This window comes from Hesperophylax consimilis, chromosome 14 (assembly GCF_061612785.1).
Source record: "Hesperophylax consimilis isolate HC1 chromosome 14, BYU_Hcon_1.0, whole genome shotgun sequence".
NCBI lineage: Eukaryota > Metazoa > Arthropoda > Insecta > Trichoptera > Limnephilidae > Hesperophylax > Hesperophylax consimilis.
Window position 1 is genome coordinate 19,783,534 of NC_142849.1, and position 17,765 is coordinate 19,801,298.

Consider the following 17,765-nt stretch of genomic DNA (forward strand, 5'->3'; position numbering starts at 1 on the left):
TCGCAATGCGATATTATGGTATTTAAAACAACGTTCACATTTACTAACACTACCTACATAATTTTCTCCAGACTTTTTATCCTTATTTCGATAGTATTTTCCAGTTAAGACAGACAATAAAGTCAGTCTCTATAAACCGTTAACTTTTAATTGGGCTGCATTTATGCGACGCGTGTCATTGGATTGACATAACACGCGGTTCCTGAATCGTTTACCTTTGTTTACTTTGTCTTGTACCGCTCGTGGATGCATTTAATTGTCCATGCGTCGGGTTCAACGCGCCAGACGAGTGTTTGAACCCTTAAATGTGGCCCTATGCGTCGTCACCTGTCCGTCGCGCTAATTGGCGGCCGCGACGGCCCAGCAAGCAAACTGGTCTCCCGCACTCCTGGGGAAACTGGGGCCAGTTCGCGGTACACTACGGCCCGCGACGGTCGTGCCTTGTGCGTTGCCTGTGCTAGCAGAGCCTTATATTGACACTGGACATTGTCTCTTACTAACTCTTGATAAGAGTCGTGGAGAACATTGTCTTTAGTTTCATAAATAATTAGTGTCGCACAGGAAATCGTTAAATTCATATTTAATCAATCGTCATCGGTAATATTATTTATTTATCGTTTTGACCTCCTATGTCACATTCATTTTCAATTCACTGGGCAATTAAGTTATGGCATTGAAATTTCGCTTTCATTAAATTTTCACTTTTAAAAAAATCTTGATATATCAAAATATTTTTTGTAATTGGAATTATTGTTTCATCTACAGGATTTTAAGACTTACGTTTAACAAAGTTTATTTGAGGATCTGAAAATTATGATCTCAATTTAAAATGAATGGTAAATAAAGTGTAATAAAAGTATTGTGAATCAAATGTGAACAATAGTGAAAAATGGTGACCTCACGCATCCCAACGTATTCCCTAAACACTGAATTCAACCGGGAGTTTCGCAGCTTCCGGGTGTCTTCCAACAGCAGCCACATCGTCCCTGTGCACGAGTTTTCCCGCGTCAGTTTGCAGGAGCGCCGCGCCGCGCTGAGGGCCGCCTTCGCCAAGGATAACGCCCCGGAGCGGCCCAAGGCCTCCGAGGGGCGGCCGCTGTTCTTCCGCTGCGATTCCCTGCAAGAGAGAAGGGCGGCCCTCCAAGCCGCCTTCGAAAGAAATGCCGAGAAAGCTAGATTCGATGCCAAAGCCGTAAAGAAGCCCGATTCCGGTAGCGACATTAAGCTAGACAATAGACTGACCAATAGGAAAGAAACCATCATTCCAATAACCAAGAATGAATCTAGAGATAAAATATTTGCCAAAGTGGACACCGTGATAGAAACTAGAGGCGACTTACGAAATGATGATAGGAACAATAACGTTCTAAGTGTTCGATCAAATTTCACCAAAAAGTACCCCATCAAAGAATCAAAAGCAGAAGTTAGATCGATACTCACTGAGCGCCTGATAAACAAGCTAGAAAATAAATTCGACAGCAGATATCAAGTGTCGGATCGGAGGGCAGTTCTAGCGACCGAATCCCTCGGCGATATAAGAACGAACCCTAAAAGAGAATTGATGAAACTACCGAAGATAGAGTTCAGAACCGTCTCCGGTGCCGAGTCGCTGAAAGACATCTGTTCAGATCTCAAACACGAACTAAGAAAACTAAAGCGGCCGGAGTACGAATACGGCAAGATGGGCGTAGTGGGATCAATGAACGATGTGAGGACGAGACTGGAGGACAGCAATAGGAAGATGAGCAAGAGCAGGGTGCTGACGACGGAGGAACCCAACATGGACGGCTGGTCCACGCCGGACAGCGGAGTGGCGCTGGGAGATAGCCCGCCCGAGGACCGCCCTCCGTGTACGACGGACCTCCCCTCCATGTACCTTTCCCTCGCCTCCTGGACGCCCAAGTCCTCGCTCTTCCAGAACAGGCTCAAGGAGCACGAATGGAGTATCTCGTATGTCTTTAATGGGTTTTGTATTACCGTGTTTCTGCATCAAACATTAGAAATAAACAAATATATTCATTTACATGAAAGCGGTTACACCGTGACTTGCCATAATTAGATTAAATTGAACAAATACTTGTTTTAAGCGCTATATTTTTTTATATTGTCAGACCCGATTTTGGCAACACCACTCTTTCATCAGGACAAAAGTTTAACTATAAACTTTGTCCCGACGAAAAAAGGGTTTTGCCCCAATCTGTCTACGGTTTTAATTAATGTGGCAGTTAAAAAAAATTGTTTAATTTTATCTAATACTTACACAAATTTTGTTTTCTTATATTTATCAAAATATTTTTTTTATTCTAATTGGCAAGTTGCAGCCAATGATTTTCTTAGATCTTTTTGATGCAGATTCATAGGTCATCATTTTATTAATTAATATTCTACCATATATGCAATGTTTATTATTTTCCGAAGGTAAGTTCTAAACATAAGTACAATTAACGGGAGATATAATCGTTACGTTAAGGTTACGATACAAACTGTGTGTTATTAGATTTTATTGCCAATCAAAGTACGGCTACCGTATTAATCCACAATCTTATGTGTCTTTATCATCCCACTTTCTAATAACATGTCTGTGTAAAGATTTCTAATGGCTTCCCATTAAGTTGCTTAAAAACTAACATCTAATGGTCGCTTTATGGACTCAGTTCACGATTTATCTATCTTTTCTCACCAAGGTTTTATCGCATATTAAAATACTGTCCCAAGCGTCACAAAATAATCTCCCACCAGATACGTTAGTTAATTCCACATTAGCATTTCTAATCACTTTCAATTAAAAATGATTATCGTCTTTCGGAAACGTCTCTTTAATGATTAAATGAATTAAAAATCAGTTATAATCAAGTGCATGATGAATTTGCCAGTTCATTTTGTGAACAATATGAAACCAGAATTCGTTTATTATTATTATTATTCAAATTGATCAAAAATAATGCCTCGTTCATGAGTCAATATTTATTTGGTTCGCGTTCACAGGACTGCCATAAATTCCGTAACACGCCGCTTTAAAATAATTGTTTCTCCTTTTTGGGAAGTGGTCACTTTTTATACGGGAAGTGATAACTTTTGCCGCGCGTTGATTTATCAATTCACACACATATCTATATACATAACTACCTAATAATGTTATGCTACTGAATTGTAATTTACTAGTAGTTTTATATAGCGCCTCAAGGCGAATGTTTTTTTTTTTATAACCAAATGACCATAGCGTAATTGCTACTAAGGCATTCCAGTTTTTATTCATAGACAGAATCATTCGAAATTAATACCGGTTTAAATTAAAGATTCTTCAGATTATTACAACGTTATTTACATATTAAATTCGCCTATCCGATGGCCAACCAAATGTAACTTTTATATTTCTTTCAAAAAAGTTTCCTTTCGTAGTTTTGAAACTTTTTTCCTAATAACTAATATGTTTCTCCAATAATTATTTTTTTGCATTTTTTTGCTTGTTTTTTATAGGTGAAAGTCCTTATGACGTTTACAAAAATCATTTTGCGACCAATAACGGTTCCCTTGATTAAAACAGGTAAACTTATTACAGATATAAAATAATGTTGATAAGTTTTCTATTTTATTGTTAATGCAAATATTTGCTACGTATTTTGAATGTCAATGCACCCACATGCCAAGAGTTATTGAATTAGGTTGCTTTGAGAAACGCTTTACATGCATTTCAAATGATTTATACATGTTTAGTTTTGGTCACCACTCCCACGCAGCTTTAAAAAAATATTATTATGCCACTGACTTCATTCCAAATGTCATAATATTGCGTTAAACTCGTTATTACACTTATATAGTTATGTATTGGCATTGTATCCTTAAATTAAATTGAAAATCATTCAATTTAAATTAAAGAATTTTTCATATTTTTTTTCACAACAATCTGAAATAAAAGCTAGAGAATTATACTAGTATTACAATGCAAATATTCGTTTTTCTTCTATTGTGGTATTTTTTTCCATTTAAGGCGATACAAGATTCTAATAACCGGGTGAGCTTCTTGAGGCTCACTTTTTAATTAATTCCGACGAATTCGTAACTACAATACTTTTTTTCAGATCAAACGATAAAAGATTTTTTTTCCCACGGATAAAAGTTATTTATATTTTAGATCAATAAAAACAGTGCCTTGCCATTTAAATATTTCACGTAAAACGGTTTGAAAAATTTATTAATCTTTTTTCAACTGCGAAATTACTGGTAAGCAACAGATTTTTATTTTTTTAGACCATGAAGATTTTAGTAATACTTTTATCAGAATTAATTAAATTAAACATCGCGGAATTCTCCATTGTTTAGGTCTTCTATAGAAAATTCGACCTATGACATTCTTGTAGACGCCTTCTTCCAACGTTAAGATTCCCACTTTTTTAATAGTATTTGCCAGGGAAAATTCGATCGTAGGTCCGTCCAATCCGCCGGGTTCGCGCGGCATATTTTTATAGACGTCTTCTTCACTTACGTCGTTAAGATTCCGACTTTATTTTAGGGTATTGTGTCGTCGTAAGTGAATCATCTCTCGGAGAAGAAGTATTATACCTAGTCAGTATTTTCTTGGAATATCACTACTAATTCCGGGAAAATGTGAATGATAAAGACGCGAAATTAAATGGGATCATATATTTTCCCCGACATTTTTTCATGCTACTCACCGTCGCGTCGTATAATTAATTAATGAAGTTAATAGTTCACTGGTTGACCTTTGCGTTGATGGTAATTATTATTCCTCCGATGGATAAATAAAATTCTGCTTCCAGCTGTTCCGCAGATGTCTCTTCTGGTTTATATCGCAGGTGCCACAAGTTTCCTATGATAATTGTCTCAGTGTGTTTTCCTCACAAATGTTGATTTTCCGCCTTATTAAGGCGTTCGCCGTATCGACACTCTGTGGTATTAGATTAATTTGTTTGATAAAACCTCAAATCATATCTGCTGAGATTAATCTCCGTCCCTTCTTATATCGATCCCATCTAGAGTGGTTTTGATATTCTCATATTAATCCATTTATTTGGTATCTGCCATTGATAAGTAGCGAGGTGATAGGGAAAAGCTTATAATCATTTTTGGCCTATCTTCCAAATAATCAACCCTGTCTTTTTCACCTCAGCCTCCTTCAGAAGTATGAAAATAATGGTTGGCTACCATTAGTAATGTAATGAGTGTCTGTGATTGCAACTCTGGTTCTCATTTCAGTTGGATTCTCAAAATTGGAAATGTTTGTTCTAAGAATGCAGACAAGCGATAAAGTACCTAGCTATAATATGATACGGGCATGAACCTAGTATGATAGTTGAGAGAATACAAATAAATTGTGATATTAACTTTAGGTTAAATAGTAAAACATAAATATTTTTCACAGAAAAATAATTGTCATTTTCAAAATTGGAACTAATTTGTCAAGAATTAGAGCTATCCCGTGATTTTTCACGGGTCTGCGCTAGTCATCGATAATACTAATTTCGGTTCTCCGTCTGTCCTGCGTAACTCTGTTTCAATAAAGTAAACTGGTGTGATGGTGTTAAGTGTTATTTTCGAAATTGGATCTGATCGTGTCAAAAATTCAGACAAGCGATAGAGTAGGTCAAATATTTACTTTTTCAAAATTAGAAATCTAATTGATTTTTCAAGGGTATGTTCATGTTTAATAAATAATTTTTATCGATCGTTTTAAATTTTATGAATCTGTATTCGAAATATAATTTTAAAATACGTATTTGGATTTAATTGCTCAGATACTATACGACCGAGAGATTAAAATACGAATGTTATTTCGAATAAAATTAATCGCTCGCATTCTATCCATCCGAGATTATACCATCACTAGAAAATAGTTCTCATGGAGCTTTATCCTAATGCCGCTAGATGACTACACGGCCAACTATTACACCACATCAATATTATTAATATTGTTTTATAATAAATAATTTCTGAATAGTTGATACTATCTTCGTGTGTCGGCTTCACATGATCGCAGTTGGCACGCGACTTGTTCATTCATTTCACTTCCAATCATTGGGCATTGTGACAAGCGGCTTGGTGCTCCGTCGGACCATTTAAGAAAATACGCTGCAAAAAATAACCTTGTGGCTATTAACTTATTGCCGATCGCGAACATGTAAATTATTATTGTTCTTAACAATGTTAATGAAATGTTCAATGTTAATTATTTCAAAACTAGAAATGGACGAGTTGTGTTGTTATTTGTAGAACACTTTCGGTTGTTGAATAGTTTTTTTTTGCTATCAATATTACAGGTTTATGTATTGTAACAAAAGGTTTATTATTATTATTCCTTTTCTTTTTGGCTTTGTGCAGTCTCCTCATCGGAGTTATTTAGTGCCGTAAAATGGCGTGACTTCAATTTTCAACTCGTATAAAAATATTTATGTCGGTAATCGCCAATTTATATGTCAATCCCAAAAAAAATCTAGTTCTAATATTCAAGTTGTAATAGGTCGAATAATGTCGACACGTCTATCATAATCGTTGAGGAATTTTATGAAATGTTTTACATTTTTCAGTCACTAAAATATCAACAGCTGAACAATTCAACCGATAATTTGTTTGAATCTAACTAGAAACCAACTAATTTGATTCTTATCTTCGAAGCTTTATTACATCCACGTTGCTCGAAAAAATATTACAAAGAACCGAGTAATTTCTGAGTGGCAACTAGAATTATTGCAGATATTCGTTGTGATCTAAGTCAACGCCTGATTCAAAAGTCGCCCTATTTTACTGTGCTCGGACCGTTCCAAGATTATTTTTGGTGTCTCTGTTTACTATTGAATTTACTAATTACGCACAACAATAAAATAGTGACGATGGGTAGAAGCTTTGACTCTTATTTGTGTTGTCTGTGGTTCGATCATCAAAAACGAATCAACTCAGCTGTACAGTTTTGTGTGCCATACCCAAACACGTCACTGCGTAAAAGGTGAAAGAATCCTGGAAAGATGAGATTTACAAATAATTAAATATGGCTTCTGAAAGCGATAGCTTTATCTCGCCTGAATATAAAACCTGTGACACGTTTGTTCACGAAAGAAAATAACATTCTCCTGAACTGAAATCCATTTGTTACCGCTTGCACTTCCACTCATGATTTATTACGTGCGGACAAAGGGAGGCGATCAATTATGGTTATCAGTCCATCCATAGCGGGTATCGGCCACAAATCAAAATACAATTAAAGCGCCATAGCTAACAAACCATCACCTTTGCTTGGAATAATAATATGATAACTGCTGACAATGCTCACTGCTGCTCAGCCCAGATATTATCCGCATAATGAGCCTCACCGGTGGCAAACTCACTGGTGGGAGCGGCCTAATCTATTATCTTCCATAATAATACCTTCTGGCTACTGAAAACTATATTCCGACATTCTTAAAACGCTCGCACTTTAGTGCTATGAAAATTCGATAATTCTATATAAATCGATTCAATATTTTTTTAATGTTTGAACCTCTTACATTAGTTCTACGTAAGGGTACTACGTAAGCGGCGTGAAAAAAATAGTATTTTAAATATATAATTTTTGACAGCGATTTAATTTATTGTATAAGTCAAATAATGCATAGGTATATGATATACATTTTTTAAACTTAAAAAAATTAAGAAATGTTTATATTTATTGCAGACCAAGTTTTCACCATATTTGTTGCACTATGTTTTCAAAGTCGGTGACCACTGTAATTCTAAAATGACGGATTTGAATGAAATTTATATAGTTTATTGAAAGCACAAAAATCTATTTAAAAAAATTAAAACTTCTATTTTTTTTAAAACAATAAATTAACACTTTTTCCTTCAAAGTCCCGAGTGAATTATCAAAGACCGCCATTTTGTTTATTTTCTACCAAAAACAAAAGCTCTGATCAGGCACTAGATTAACTATTAAACCAATGATTTGTTTTTGTTTGATTGATTTTATATGAACCAATAAAAGTGTCACGATGGTCACCGCAAAGCCAATCTGTGGGACGGGGTCTAACAAATATGGCGATAACTTGGTCTACAATATGTATATATTTTTTTCAAATAAAGTTTATACCCCAACCCCGTAAAGTAACTGGTAATTTTCTTTACATGAGTGAACTCATTTTTTTGTAGTTTTCGATTGTTAGTGTTTCATTTATTAGAACAAATTAAAATTACTATCCATACTAACTGATCTGTTGCAACAGATTTGCAGGTAATTCTAAGTAAGACCCGTCCAGATTTTTTTAAAATTTTTTACCTGAAGAAAAATGTCGTTTCCCCCCACCGGAGATGGTTGATCTACAATGAGATCGATGCTTGACGAGGGTAATGGATTCTGTTGACGACCAATTAATTTCAATCGACGAGTCAATCATTCATGTCAAGTAGGTAGCAAAACCTCGTTCGAAGCTAAAAAAATATTCTAATAACGAATGAATCCTTGAATCGATGGTTTAGTATCGAATTTTACGAAGAATAAATTTAAAAAATATATTCTATTTACGAATGAATCGTTGAATCAGTGGTTAGTATCGAATTTTACGAAGAATAAATTTAAAAAATATATTCTTTTTACTAATGAATCGTTGAATCAGTGGTTAGTATCGAATTTTACGAAGAATAAATTTAAAAAAATACTCTATTTACGAATGAATCGTTGAATCGGTGGTTTAGTATGAGTTTTACGAAGAATAAATTTAAAAAAAGTAGTGAAGAAATCGTAACATCCACTGCTCATTTTACCTCCGCAAGAATCTTGGTATCGGAGAATTTTACGATCAGTCCGGGCAATTTGAATGAGTAATGTTATTTTTAATAGCTCATGTTTTTTTTCGATTTTCGTAATTGAATCCATAATCTATGAACGAGTTGATCCTTTAGCGATATTTCCAAAGTATCGAAATATAATTATTTATTAATCTTCCTTGTGATTCCAATTTGCTCGTTTATCAATTGACTCGACAAACTTGATGTCAACATTTTAAATAATGTAAAATATTTTTACCATTCCTAAACCGAATACAATTTTATCTTGTTAAATAAATACTATCAGTAGAGAATTTCAGTGAGAAACAACCATTCAGTCGCGAAACATTGCTTGAAATGGCTTTAGATATATGTATTGATTTACCAAATTTGAACGGCTGTTCCTCTTCTGGTTTTCTTCACTTACTACAATACACCCTACAACAACTTTACAACAATCCCAAACTGGGAAAGAGAACAGACAGTTGATAAAACTAAACAAATCATCCTGCTAATTATTGCTAATTGTTATGACCATGCACAAACATTATTAAAATTTACACGATTCAACAATAAACTGACAGCTATTATTGGCATTCCTCTGCATTGCCTTGTATTGTTAGTGAATAATATTCTTGTCACCGCCACAATGCTTACAGTAATTAATTAACAATGCAATTATTTACCGGACGAGTTGTCTACAATACAATGCTTTGCAAAGGTAATTGAATCATATTTTGAATTCGATGGTTTACAAAAAAACATGAAATTCTGGATTCGGCCGATACATGGGATAAACATTCTCGTTTTTATAATAAATTATGCATCTGTTTATTTTTCCGCGAAAACGTTAATACGTTATTTTTAATAACCTTTTACTGGTATATAAATTTGTTTGGTTTAAGATTCCTGATATTGTTACCCACATAGTTACGTTACCACAAACTTTTCGTGCGTTATTTTTCAGCAATTCCCGTGAATAATTTTCTGGTGCTTCTAAATCAGAGATAATATTATTGTAAAATTTCATCTCTATCAGAATAACAAACATCATCATTTACTTCTACTCATGGTTTCTGTTATTTTAAGATAATATTTTATTTTCCATTGGCGAATTCTTGAAAGCGTAACGTTAATTTCTGGGGCGTGGGATGTACAAGTATTAAGAAGATTTTATCGAGCGTACAACGCATTGCAATAACGAGCTGTTAGTAGAATGATTAGAAGAGATAGGTAAACCGTATTGATTATACTGGGAACGCTGTTATGTTATGGTTACGTAAATAATTTGATAGAAAAAGTAATTGTATGAATTCTTTATCAATATCGTAAAAAAAAACTGTATCTCTTATGCTGCGTATAAATTTGCGAAAAGGGGAAAGGAACGAAGCAACCGCAAGCGGCATTTTGCGCCATTTGCTGTTGCTTGGTTCCTTTCCCATAATTCGAGGCTCAGCTCGCGTTTCGGTTCGCAAATGTATCCGTATCTTTACCTGATCGGCTTTGTATATTGCGATAGACAGCCAATACCTCGAAAGCGTTATCCATATCTCCTCTTTGTTGAAGCCGAAGAACTCTTCGTGTGTTTGTTGGTGGTCTTCAAGGAATTATTATTCTTTGCACTCTTTCGTGGAACTCTCAAATGTTAAATAATATTATCCGCTGTGGTTTTCCTTGTAACAGGTACAGTTGACCAATTTTGGACTTATGTTTCAGAGGTCGTGAAACCAATTTTTGATGAATCGCTTCATTGAAACTTCATGGTAGTATCGTTGTTATTTAAGATATATTAATAGTTTCGACCGATTTGGGGAATGTGGGAGGTAGTCAAATTAATTAGTATTTTAATTTCGAAAATTTTTCGGTTAGCCAAATTTGTGTCATGGTTGCAAAAAGATAATAATATAATTTGTGCCGTTACCTAATCGGAAGTAATGAAGATTGCTTATAAGTAATTGCAGGAAATTGAAATGTGTTGAATTTGGTTTGTTTGTGGCTAATGAATTGTTTTTAATTACCATACAATAGGTTGTCAAACTATTGCTGTAATAAATTAATACATGTACAATGATTTGCATTAGATTAATAATTCAAGATTCTTACAGCTCAACTTTCGTAATTAATTCGTGTTGTAAATTTTCCGACTATTATAATAATTTTAAGGCCATATATTATTATTTATCAGGATGTATCTTCTCAATAAGACGCTATTAGTGTTCTTAAGTACAATAAGGTGACCTTCTTTTCTAGATATTTCTAACATACGTCAGAAGAATCCTATACTATTTTAATTATCCGTAATGGGTTGGATTGGATTAGGTTACTGCGTCAAACTTAAAAAAATACTTTCTATTTGATTATCGTATTTACGAAAGTGGATTATTTTCTTTGTTATACTTAAGCCACAATCAGTCTAGTCGAATTGTCCCTTTGTTTAATCACAACAGTATAATAACATATATTTTCTTTGTTATACTTAAGCCACAATCAGTCTAGTCGAATTGTCCCTTTGTTTAATCACAACAGTACAATAACATATATTTTCTTTGTTATACTTAAGCCACAATCAGTCTAGTCGAATTGTCCCTTTGTTTAATCACAACAGTATAATAACATATATTTTCTTTGTTATACTTAAGCCACAATCAGTCTAGTCGAATTGTCCCTTTGTTTAATCACAACAGTATAATAACATATATTTTCTTTGTTATACTTAAGCCACAATCAGTCTAGTCGAATTGTCCCTTTGTTTAATCACAACAGTATAATAACATATATTTTCTTTGTTATACTTAAGCCACAATCAGTCTAGTCGAATTGTCCCTTTGTTTAATCACAACAGTATAATAACATATATTTTCTTTGTTATACTTAAGCCACAATCAGTCTAGTCGAATTGTCCCTTTGTTTAATCACAACAGTATAATAACATATATTTTCTTTGTTATACTTAAGCCACAATCAGTCTAGTCGAATTGTCCCTTTGTTTAATCACAACAGTATAATAACATATATTTTCTTTGTTATACTTAAGCCACAATCAGTCTAGTCGAATTGTCCCTTTGTTTAATCACAACAGTATAATAACATATATTTTCTTTGTTATACTTAAGCCACAATCAGTCTAGTCGAATTGTCCCTTTGTTTAATCACAACAGTATAATAACATATATTTTCTTTGTTATACTTAAGCCACAATCAGTCTAGTCGAATTGTCCCTTTGTTTAATCACAACAGTATAATAACATATATTTTCTTTGTTATACTTAAGCCACAATCAGTCTAGTCGAATTGTCCCTTTGTTTAATCACAACAGTATAATAACATATATTTTCTTTGTTATACTTAAGCCACAATCAGTCTAGTCGAATTGTCCCTTTGTTTAATCACAACAGTATAATAACATATATTTTCTTTGTTATACTTAAGCCACAATCAGTCTAGTCGAATTGTCCCTTTGTTTAATCACAACAGTATAATAACATATATTTTCTTTGTTATACTTAAGCCACAATCAGTCTAGTCGAATTGTCCCTTTGTTTAATCACAACAGTATAATAACATATATTTTCTTTGTTATACTTAAGCCACAATCAGTCTAGTCGAATTGTCCCTTTGTTTAATCACAACAGTATAATAACATATATTTTCTTTGTTATACTTAAGCCACAATCAGTCTAGTCGAATTGTCCCTTTGTTTAATCACAACAGTATAATAACATATATTTTCTTTGTTATACTTAAGCCACAATCAGTCTAGTCGAATTGTCCCTTTGTTTAATCACAACAGTATAATAACATATATTTTCTTTGTTATACTTAAGCCACAATCAGTCTAGTCGAATTGTCCCTTTGTTTAATCACAACAGTATAATAACATATATTTTCTTTGTTATACTTAAGCCACAATCAGTCTAGTCGAATTGTCCCTTTGTTTAATCACAACAGTATAATAACATATATTTTCTTTGTTATACTTAAGCCACAATCAGTCTAGTCGAATTGTCCCTTTGTTTAATCACAACAGTATAATAACATATATTTTCTTTGTTATACTTAAGCCACAATCAGTCTAGTCGAATTGTCCCTTTGTTTAATCACAACAGTATAATAACATATATTTTCTTTGTTATACTTAAGCCACAATCAGTCTAGTCGAATTGTCCCTTTGTTTAATCACAACAGTATAATAACATATATTTTCTTTGTTATACTTAAGCCACAATCAGTCTAGTCGAATTGTCCCTTTGTTTAATCACAACAGTATAATAACATATATTTTCTTTGTTATACTTAAGCCACAATCAGTCTAGTCGAATTGTCCCTTTGTTTAATCACAACAGTATAATAACATATATTTTCGGTTTCCGCAAAAATTAGCAGATACTTCGGCTCAAAAACCTGATCTAGTCGGATCAATTAAAACAAGAATTGAGTTATAATAACTTATGTAAATATTATTTTAAAAGAAGCTGTTATTATAAAAGTCGTTTAATAGTTCAAATTTTAAAAGATTTGTAGTTCTAAAATATTATATTTTCGTCAAAGTTTACCGTTAATAATAATTAGTGATTGTCTTAACAGATTGTCATTACCATTGCTATTGTCTAACAAAGACTAGGCAGATTTGTTCACTGTTGTAGTTTTAAGAACTTTCGTATTTTTGTAAGTACATACTTTTTAAAGTGAACGTACCTATACCATACATTAAAAGAACTGTACAAAACAATTAACCAAAAAGCGGTTTTAATTTATTAAATTAATGTATTTTATTAGAGTATTAGAATTTATTAATTTTAATGAATTCTTTCTTACAAGTTTAACAATACAAAATCAGCCCTTAAAAAACAGAGTTTTTTTTTTACTACGTCTTTTAAATTTCACTGACGATTGAACCTTCCTGCCCAGAAACTGGAGTCGACAACTCTACCAACCTCGCCAAATTCCGATCGGGTAGGACCGACATTCATTTCGTATATTAACTGCTGTAATGTTATCCGATTTCAAATATATGCAAATTGTCCGCGTTTGTGTATGTGATTGCAACCAAAAGTTGCTATCTGCAGAGTTTCATCTCGATCTTCGGAAAGAGGATTAATTTCCACTTTCAAGATTTGCATTAATTCATTACTGAAAACAAAAGTAAAATCCAAATAGACGCATTTAAAAACGCCTGATTTCGGGGAATAGAGTGCTTTTAACGTATATGTTTCGGCCGAAACCAGAACAGAATTTTTTTTTTTTGCCAAACTAGTTTCGGTCCGTCACTAATAATACGTTTTTGAATGATTCATTAGTATACCCGTGGTGAGTGACCTTTATTATAACTTGTGCTATCGATTTGGCGAAATAACAGACAGTGTAATCAGCACATTGTAAGTTGCAGTAAGGTGGTGATAAAACCTCTGTCGTTTAACTGAATTCAATCAAACTGTGCTAATATTTATACAGTCATTATTGGTTACGTCACGTGCTAGCGCCACAGGGCCTCCCCCCGTACGGATTCGGCGGAAAAGCACCCGCCATCCTCACCGGCCTCGACTGCCGTATCAGTCAACCAACCGAGCGGGCGGCTGGCTAGAGTGGCTAGTGGCTAGTGGCTAGTAGTCAGCCCGCGGTGTTCCGAGACGCAGCACCGGGATGCTTATGTCGCGCAGCGTCGCCCCCGCCACCCGACACCTGTCAGACGCGACGCGTGCGGGAAATGTGACGCAGGGGATGACAATGCCGACGAACCTTTAAAACACGCACCAAGTTTTGTGTTATCTAACCTAAACTAGTACCACATTATGTCTAGGTCTAGACACTCTAGTCTGTAAAATTTTACTTTTTTTATCAGTAGATAACAAAGTTAGTTATATAGAGTAAACAACAGTTACAGAACGGAACAATACGTACACAGTTAACAATTGAAAGTTTGTTTACGGGGTAATTTCGTGTCGCCAATCCTTTATCGCAGTGAAAGTATTAGGCGTTCGTAATCTAGTTATATTTTTATTAAAGAAAGTATTCTTGGGAAGTAGTTTTATGACCTCCGTGGGAAAGTATCGATCTTGCATACTAGTTTCAAGGCCAGCGCTGTCTAAGCTCGGAGCTAGCGGTCGCTATTGGCGCTATCAGCTGTGCGCTGTGTGACCGACGAAACTACTTATTATCTAATTGTTTACAGCCATGTGCAATGTATACCAGTACAACTGGGGGTATTGATGTTTGGACAATTGTTTAAGACAAATAAAAAAAAAATTCCGTGCTCAAATCAAACACGATCAGTGTAGCACTAATAATTTGAACGACTGTTGCAAAATAAACCTCCGAGCCAACAAAAAATACATTTCTTAATAAAACGAGCCAGATTTCTGGCAGTATTGTAGCTTCCTATGACGTGTGTATCTATGTTACATGTATTCTGAAAAGTTTGAAAGACGTCGGTTCTTGATAAGAAAAACGGTTAACTAAAATTGCACAATCCGTTGCAATCGAATTACCTCCATCGTCGGCGCACATTGATAGACGACCGAGTTTATAATACATAATGTTGAAGTATCTCGGTGCTGTCGGGTCAATTGTTGTATTGTAACAATTTATATTATATTACATCGTGTCGTCGTGAGTGTTCCGAAAACATTAAAAGTCCATGTGTAATGTGTACGTATAACGCCTTTTAGCGTAGCTCGTGTCAGTTTAATCATTTCGCGGAGTCGCACGCTGCTTTTGCCTTTTGTCGGCCAGTGGGCCAGTCCGCCAGTCCGCCAGTGTGTTGCTGATCCTTCCCGCGGTGGCACGGCTAGTGGATAGATAGTACGGCAAGTGTACCACTAGTTTGGTACGGCGACTGACTAGACTAGTGCTTTTGGTTTTGCTGCCTTATGATAATTTAACGGAAATCGATATATCGCTGTGCCTTCGCGGAATTTAACACCAAAGTATTTATCCTGTGATAATTTAATTGAATCCAAAAAAATGTTATTTAATCGTGATAATATGTGTAATTAGATCGTTATTATTTTTATGTGATAGTTTGGTATTACAGTGCTTGCTTGTAATCTTTATTTTTACCTTCCAAAAAGTTCTTCCCGCATAGTTTTCATTCCAAATTTTAAACATCTGACAAATGACATTGCAGTTTCTATTGTCAAGTGACGTTGCCATGTTTTTGCGATAACACCGTAATATCAAATGACAATATTGCTGCACATTGCTTTGCAGTGTGTGCAAATCCGACTGCTAGTGATAGTGACACTTTTATTGCTCATTCAGAACAGTGACTTTAGTTTAGAAGTTACTCTGGCACTAGGCCTCAGTGTGACTGTCATGCTGTGATTTGCCGGTCGTATTTTTATGACATGTGAAATATTTTGACGCCGGCTGTTTATTTATCAGATTATTGTCTAGCACGATAGCAAGAGAGAAAATTAACCTGAATCGTTAAGCGCTAACTAAAAGTACGCCGATACTGTGAATGGAATGACGATATGCCGTTATCGGATTGACGTTTCAAAATAAAAAGTAATAAACGTTTTGGCATTCGTTTTCCGGGAACATCACGCGCTTATCCCCCACCTGTAACTCTTGGCTTGGTTGTTGACTGATTATCATCTTGGTTGCTGGGTTCTGGTTGATTGGTGCAGGCGGGTCAGCCGAGATAGCCTCTGGCTTGATGCACCTGCTGGCCAAGCGCTTCGCCCGCAAGAAGCGACAATGTTCGTGCGGGGTGGGCGGGCTGCTGGGGCGGGCGGGTCGCGCGCTGGGCAGGGCGGCGCTGGTCTTCTGCGGCGGGCTGGACCACCCGCCCGCGGAGCAGACGTGCGTGCTGGCCGCCATGGGCATCGACAAGGGCGTGGGTACCGAGGGGGACCTTCTTTGGGACGACGAAGACGACCATCCATATTATAGGGATACATCCGTATTGTAAGTAATCAACACTCGCTCACCTGCTAAAAGGCACTTATTTAATTGCCTTACTTTGAAAAGTGAGATGACAGTTGTATTATCAAATAAGTATTCCAATTAATTGTTTACATTCACGTTTTTCAACCTCCAACTGACTATGATGTCGGAAGGCACTGTCGGAGTTCGACAGTGCCTTCCGAGGATGAAACAGTTACCACCAGTAAAATGAAAACTATACTTTAAGAACGAAAATATTTTTTTAAATAAATGTTTTTCGTTTTGGTTATTTAAAACTATTTATGGTTAAGTTTTTACGGTTTATTTTCATTAGTAAATTCCTATTGATTTTCACGCAAGCCACAGGTAAATTACACGTGGTTTAACGAATAACATAGTAAAATTCAATTTCCGAAATGCGAGGAATTATGATTATATTCTTTACACAGGTGGCCGCAAGGTCAATACCCTGATCGCCTCAGCATGTCCCAATTCAAATCACATGTTTCATGGGGGGTGAGATTTGTCTAGGTCTTGACCTTCTGCGTGGCGGGTCGGATCGAGAGAGACTGGTTGAGGGATACCTTTTGACCCATTCAGCCGGACTCTCTCGACCCATCGTCTTGTTCGTTCATTCGTCACACCTGAACACATTGACCCCCAGATTCCCACCCACCATTTCCCAGAACTTCCTTTCATTTAAAAAACCCACTACACAGCATCCCCAAAGAAAACATAGGCCCTTAGGGAAATTATTTTTTCTCAGGTCACCTCCTGTGTGGAGTTGGAAAAAAAAACTGGTCTGAACATATTATTATTCCACTGTGACAGGAAAATAAGGCGGATAGTTTGAATTGTCTGGTTTATTCCGCGAGATTAAAATAACGTTGGATGTCGGTAATGGTTGTGATTTTAATTTAACCATCATGTAAATAGAATCATGTCGAGTTTATGATAATCGTATTTTACTTACGTAGTTAGGTTTTATTTAGAATAATAGCTACCGTAATCGCATATTTTCTATAAAGATGTTTATTTTATATTATAAACTCGTTTAGATGTAACCATGAAGGTCACCGTAACCACTTACCTCATACAATATCCCCGTTCCCGACAAATTCTAAATA

At 35.3% G+C, this 17,765-nt stretch overlaps 1 protein-coding gene across 2 annotated transcripts in view; it reads left to right on the forward strand.

The window, feature by feature from the left end:
- Doa (CDC like kinase darkener of apricot) overlaps window positions 1-17,765 on the forward strand; it is a 94,112-nt gene that overhangs the window by 27,027 nt on the left and 49,320 nt on the right. For both annotated transcript variants that reach the window (XM_089639612.1, XM_089639613.1), the window contains exon 2: window positions 766-1,950. In XM_089639612.1, coding sequence (XP_089495738.1) covers window positions 890-1,950 — 1,061 coding nt within the window. In that variant the 5' untranslated portion in view covers window positions 766-889. The remainder of the gene's footprint in view (window positions 1-765; window positions 1,951-17,765) is intronic.